This window comes from Echinops telfairi, unplaced genomic scaffold, assembly GCF_000313985.2.
Source record: "Echinops telfairi isolate 266 unplaced genomic scaffold, ASM31398v2 ScPeMD7_36;HRSCAF=134, whole genome shotgun sequence".
Lineage (NCBI taxonomy): Eukaryota > Metazoa > Chordata > Mammalia > Afrosoricida > Tenrecidae > Echinops > Echinops telfairi.
In genome coordinates, this window is record NW_022103934.1 from 1,319,055 (window position 1) to 1,325,716 (window position 6,662).

The 6,662-nt window shown below is 60.1% G+C and overlaps 1 protein-coding gene across 1 annotated transcript; it reads right to left on the bottom strand.

Moving 5' to 3' along the window:
- Positions 1–512: 512 nt before the first annotated feature.
- ATG4D (autophagy related 4D cysteine peptidase) lies at positions 513–6,661 on the bottom strand (the record flags this gene model as incomplete). Its single annotated transcript, XM_004716801.2, has 10 exons — positions 513–1,036; positions 1,620–1,739; positions 1,824–1,900; positions 1,998–2,076; positions 2,909–3,039; positions 4,114–4,178; positions 4,252–4,528; positions 4,766–4,939; positions 5,025–5,108; positions 6,565–6,661. Coding segments are annotated over 10 exons (1,275 nt in total), but the record flags the coding sequence as incomplete, so codon positions are not given.
- Between the last annotated feature and the right edge of the window lies 1 nt (position 6,662).

The window sequence follows — 6,662 nt, forward strand, 5'->3', positions numbered from 1 at the left end:
GGAAACCACACAGAAGCCACAGCAAGACCAAGCCAGCCCACAGGGGCAGCTCCCAATGCCCGATGAGACCCATGGGAAACGGCCCCTACCTGAGAGCCCCCCAGCACAGGAAGAGGTGGCCCTGGCAGCTCCCCCTGGGAAGCCAGCCCCCCAGAGGCAGAGGCGAGGCAAGAAGGCTCGTCTGCTGGGCCCTGCAGTGACACTTGGAGGGCATGAGTTCAGCCGCCAGAGATTGCAGGCCTTTGGCCTCAACCCCAAACGGCTGCACTTCCGCCAGCTGAGCCGGCAGCGCAAGAAGCAGCGAGGGCCTAAGAGCCACCGTTGAGCTTGGCAAGGGCAGACCAGGGCCTGCCCCCCCAACCAGGCTCCTATGCTCCCATCCCTCCTGCCCATAGGGTCTGTCTGTGCACAAGCCACCCCATCCTACAGATGTGGAAACAGACGGACTTTCAAGTGTCCCCACCTGGAGACAACCTGCGGCCCATCAAACAGTCTGGCCACAGCCCACCATGTTCAAGTCAAATAGCTTTATTAACCCCAATGGTCACAGTGCCCCCTTAGCCCCCAGCTCTTGGCAGAATGGGGGCTTCAGGCCACGAGGGGTGCAGACGGTCCAGTGCAAACTATAGTACCTTGAGTCAGGCCCTGAGTGGGTATCCGGGAGCCTCCCTGTTCCCCTGAGGCGGGCTTGCACAGGTGGGGGTGGGCAGGCCTGTGGGCTCAGCCCCCTTGGCTGAACAGGCCCAGCCCAACCATTTCCTGGACTGGTCTCATCCCACCCCCTCCAACCAGAGTTCAAGCTCCCACACCCAGTGTGAAATAAATAAAAAAATAAAGTGTCGGTCTTCTCCCCCTATCCCTCCCCTTATAAAAACACAAAGTCCTCAGAGCTCGGCCGTTTGGCCTTGAGGCGCCCTGAGCGAGGGAGCCGTGGCGGTGGGTGGGGACAGAGGTCATCCAGGCTGTGGTCCTGAGCGTGGCCCTCAGCTAGGGTGAACATGGGGTATCTCTCTGTAGCCGAGGAGGAGCTGAGGACCTGTGGGACGGAGAAGGTGATGTGTCAGCCTCAATGATGGCTGTCTGTGCCCAGCAGCTGCCCCCCTCCTTCCCTTGGGCCCACCTTCTGGGCTGGGACGAGCATGTGATCCCAGCCAGCCGAAGACGGCTCCCCTGGGATTGTTGCCATCACTCACTGCCAGAGTAGATGCTGGCTTGCAGGGCCCACAGGGCAGGGTGGAACTGCCCCGTGGGTTTCCAAAACTAACTCTTTGCAGGAGTAGCAAGCCCTAACTTTCTCCTGCAGAGCCGCTGGCTTCAAACGGCTGACCGTGCAGATTGCAGCCACCATGTAAGCACCTGCCATAGCTGCCCGCTGGGCTGGGCTCCCTTTAGATTGGGCTAGAGGGAGAGCTGCTAGGGAGCAGCAGATGTTTCTGCCTAGACATTGAGGGGGTCCAGGGCCTGAGCCCCTAGATGCAGTGCCCCCCACCCCCTGCCATTGCAGGCCCCTTTGTGCTCCACAGCCGAGCAGAGTTGGTGTGCAGGAAGGACAGCCTGCTGGGCACCGGGCTGCCCCTGGGCATCAGAGGTGGGTGCTGGGTCACTCCCCTCCTCCTCACCCTGGTCAGCTCTGAGCAGAGCCTCTCAAACTCCTTCCTGTCTCCAGCATAAAACCCCACGGTACAGCTTGGGTCCATCTTGGCGAAGGCCATCTTGCGAGGTGAGGTGCAGTGGAAGGACTGGGATGGAGACGAGGGAGTCTCAGGACACCCTGGTCTCCCAGGCCCTCTGCATCCCATCCCAGTGCCCAGGATCCCACTCACCTCCAGGGGGAAGTCGGCATGCCTGACATCCACACTGGGCTGGCAGTAGTGAGGGTCCAGATAAAGTAGGAAGTCGTCTGCAGGGAGAAGGTGGTGTGGTGGGGGGTAGGGAGAAGGGTGATAGGGCAGGTGCCCTGGGAGCAGCAGGGGAAAGATGGGTGGGGTCTGGCCTACCCTGGTAGCCGATGAAGTACAGGGAGTGTCTTGGCTTGCCCCCCATGATGCCCAGGCACAGCTCCGAGCGCAGTAATTCCTGCAGAGAGCGGAGGGAGGGCCATCATCAGGCCATTGTCAACCAACACCGAGCGCCTGCTGGGTGTTAACCTTGCCCTGGGAGGCTGCCTTCCAAGATGGCCAGGATATCCCAGCAGAAGCCAAGGAAGAAGAGTCGGGCAGAGGCAGCCAACACTATGGAGAACCAGCCATGGGTCATTTAGAAGGGGGATGGAAGTGGGGGGTGGTGGTCATGGAAGGCCACAGTGAGGAGGTGCCCTTGGAGCAAAGGCCTGGAGGAGGGTAGGGGGAGCCCCAGGCATCTGGGAAGGAGTGCTCTGAGCACAAGCCAGTGCCAAGGCCCTGAGGCAGAAAGTGCGTGAGACCATCAGGGCTGGTGCAGAATGAGTGTGGGGGACCCCTGGGAACAGGGCAGGTGGGACAGGAATTGGTGAACTTCAGGGAGATGTCTGATGTCTGGCTTTTATTTGGAATGCAAACACTCGGGGGTCCTACCAGCTCCAGAGCCCCACCCTGGCTGTCCCCTCCTGCCCTTGAGGGCCCATTTGGGGGTGGGTGTGGGGGTGGGGGTTTCAGGCTGCTGGTTTGCAGCTCTGTCATTCCCATTAGGACGCTTGTCCTCAGCGCAAGGAGATTTTTGTCTGGGTCAGTTCCTGGCTCTCCCCAGAACTCAGGAAGGGTGGGATGTGTGAACACAGTGTGGGGGAGGGGGCGGGGGGGGTGGCGGGAGGCAGCAGCTCCACTGGATTCACAGGTGCTGGGCTAAAGGATGAACCCCAGAGCCCTAACCCGAGTTGGAAATGCCCAGAAGGCTGGGGGAGTGCGGGTGGGGGGAACCTAGCAGCACCTACCTTCACACAGGGCACGTATACGGGGTTGAGGGTCTCGCCACCCAGCCGCACGGGCACCAGGATGACCACAGACTTCCACTCAGCTGTGGGGTCCGGCTTGGCGACCAGGCGTGCCACATCCCCCTTGTACACTGCAAGGATGGGGAGCAGGTCACGTTCGTGCCCCTCCTTGAGCCCCGGGGGCCTGCCCTCTCCCACACAGGCAACACGGCTGCTGCTGTCAGTGGGAAAGGCCTCCTTCCTGAGACCCGAGGAAACCCTGCAGCTCCAGGCAGCTGCGGCGGCCTCCTCTGCAGGCAGGGCAACCAGGCCCCCAAACGGAGGCCAAGAGCAAAAGGCAGGATGAGGCCGAGGCCTTTGCCCACGATTCCGGAGCCTCAGCACCTTGCTTTGCCCATGTGGAAATGGGCAGACGGAGTCACCTACCCCAAAGAAACACTCTCGTGTGTGTGTGTGTGTGTGTGTGTGTGTGTGTGTGTGTGTGTGTGTCCCCAACCCCTCAAGCCCTACTCCCCATACCCACAATTCTGCCTGAAAACTGACAGGCTTTGGGGAGTTCCTAAAAATTCTTAAGCCACTGCTGACGAGTCCACTCCAACTGACAGGGACCCACTGGGCCAGGACAACTGCCCCACCGGGTCTCCAAGGCTGTTTTCCTGGGAGCAGACCGCCACATCCATCTCCCCTGAGTGGCTAACTGCTGAGCGCTTAACCACTGGGCCACCAGGCCTCCCTGGGGTGGGGTGAACCCAAACCCTCTGCCGTCTGGTCAGTTCCGATGTGCAGAGACCCCTGTAATCTTTACAGGAGCAGATGGCCTCACCCTTCCCCCTCCGAGTGGTGGCTAGGTTTGAATTGCTGCCTTTGTAGTTGGCAGCCCAGTGCCTAACCCACTGTGCCACTGGGAGTTAACAGCCACCCCCCTACACGTTCCTGATGGACACCAAGCCAGGGGGAAGTGCATGTTGGAACGGCTGGCAGAGAATGTCGTGGGCCCTGGAGAAAAAAGTCCTTCTGCCGCCTGTCACTCGTGGAGAAGCCCCACAAGTTTCCGCTTCTGGTTCTGCAGGGGGAGAGCCCCTCAGCACCCACCATGGAGCGCCCACGAATCCTTTCTGTGCCATCTGCCCCAGAACACGTGTCAGCCTGTGAGGCAGTGACTGGGTCAGCAGAAGTGCCCCAGACCCTGGTCCCCAGTCCCTTACCTGTGCAGTCCTGAGACACGTACACCGCCAGGTGGGGGGCCTCTAGACAGCTCTCCACGGCTCTCCTGGGGGCGGAAGGGGAGGCCTGAGTGCCTGGGGCTCTGACGCCATTCCCGGGCACCCTGCAGCGGCCCTCACCTGAGGATGTGGGCGACCAGCGACGGCCCATACCAGTCACCCGCCTTCTTGCCTGAACTCTGCCCCAGCTCCACCAGCCGGTGCAGACCAAAGGGCGCTCGAGGGTGGTCAGCAAACCAGGACACAATTTGCCGGTGCCGGTGCTCCTGCTCCAGCTCTAGGGTGCCCTGGGCCCAGCGTGGGGGTGCCCAGCGGGCTGGGCCCTGGTGCCGGCAGGGAGAGGCCGAGTCTGACAGCTCCAGGGGCCCCAGGCCCAGGCCCTTAGCCCAGGTCCAGTCTAGTGGGAGTAACGAAATCGTCACACAAGGCTACTGAGGCATAGTTCCCCCTGCTCCGGCTGCCTCACCTACATTCTAACACCCCTAGGTCCCCACGCTGAGTGACAATTCCCACATTCCGGATAAGGACCTGATAAACCACCCTCACTCTCTCCACACTGCAGGCTGCGCACAGTCCTAGCAGGACACCGTGACATGTGTCCTTGGCGCCCACTCCGGCCCCTGGCATCACTCACCTCGGGGCAGGAAATGCAGCAGCAGGCCCTGGGCCAGCAGCATCTGCCCACTGCGCAGCATGCAGCCCCAGCCGCAGTCCGAGGTCAGGCAGCCCCCAGCGAGTGGCGGGAAGTCCCGGCGGTAAGTGAGCCACAGGCGGGACACGAAGTCCCTCTGGAAACGCTGGATGTCCCCTAGGAGAGGTTCCCTGTCAGCCACAGACAGCCCAGGATGACCCTGTAGGCCTCCCCCCACGATAACTCGGGTCCACCAGCTCACCCTCGCCCTCGAAGCAATAGCAGCGGCCACAGAGGTAGATGCTGGAGATCTTGCTGAAGCTTGTCCGGCTTTTGAAGGCCCAGCCTGCTGAGCCATGAGACGTCAGTGCCCAGTGAGGTCGTGTGCGTTTGCCCGACAGACACCTCAGATATGATGGCCACAGTGTGGCCATCTGGGATCCGGGGCCATCCTCATCCCCTTTCCTAGCTCCCATCGCCCCAGTGGCTCTGGGCAAAGGCCTACCCCCTGGTCACAGCCATGTATTTAAACCAGACTCCCTGCCATGGGGTCAATTCCAACTCCTAGCTATTCTGCAGGGCAGAGCAGAACTGCCTCTGTGGGCTTCCAAGACTGCAACTGTTCAGGAGTAGAACGCATCATCTTTCTCCTGCGGGGCAGCTGGGAGATTCGAACTGCTGACCTTGCGGTGAGCAGCCCGATGCATAAACCACTAGGCCAGCAGTTCTCAACCTTCCCCGTGCCGAGACCCTTTCATACAGTTCCTCATGTGGCAGTGACCCCCCCCAACCGTAAAATTATTTTTGTTGTGACTTCATCACTGTCACTTTGCTACTGTTATGAATCAGGCGACCCCCAAAGTGGTCTTGATCCACCAGTTGAGAACCGCTGTGCTGGGCCATCAGGCCTTCTAACAGCCACAGAGCAACCCTGCAGGGAAGGCTGGAACTGCCCCTGTGGGTTACTGAGTGGGTAACTCCAGCCCAGCGGTTCTCAACCTGTGGGTCTCGACCCCTTTGGGGGTCTCATGATCCTTTCACAGGGGTCGCCCGATTCATAACAGTAGCAAAATGCCAGTGATGAAGTTGCAATGAAAATAATTTCATGGTTGAGTGGGGGCCGGTTACCACCACACGAGGAATGGTATGAAAGACTCGCGGCGTGAGGAGGGTTGAGAACCACTGCTATAGCAGAATCGATAGCCTCATCTTTCTTCCACGGAGCAGCTGGTGATTTCGAACTGCCGACCTCCTGTGTGGCTAGCCAATGTGTAGCCACAAAAATAATTTTATGGTTGGGGGTCACCACAACATGAGGAACTGTATTAAAGGGTCATGGCATTAGGAGGGTTGAGAACCACTGCTATAGCAGAATAGATAGCCTCATCTTTCTTCCACGGAGCAGCTGGTGATTTCGAACTGCCGACCTCCTGTGTGGCTAGCCAATGTGTAGCCACTCCACCATCAGGGCTCCTAACAGGCCCAGAAGTGCCCGTTATGAATCCTGGCTGCATTAAAAGGCTGTTTTTAATTGCATTCATTTTACAGAGGGCTGCAGGGGAGCCACAGGGAAGCAAAGGCGCTTGACTAAGGTCACCAGGGGAGGGGAGTTAGAGGAGACTTGAAAAGGCATTCCCTGCTCCCAAGACAGGTCCGCCCGGGACTGGGAAGGGCGGGGTACCCACAGGTGACTCATGTTAGGAAAACTGGGGTGCTAGCAGTCGGCTTCTCCTGGACCCCCACCTCCTCCTCCTCCAGGGAGCCCGGGCCTCTCGCGCCCCTGGGGTCTCGCGCCTCCTCACCGTACTTGACGTTGTTCCAGGCCGTCAGGAACTTCGCCTTGAACTTGTCCACCTCGTCTGGCTCCCACGGGGCGGTCCTGAGCGGTCCCAGCGCGGGG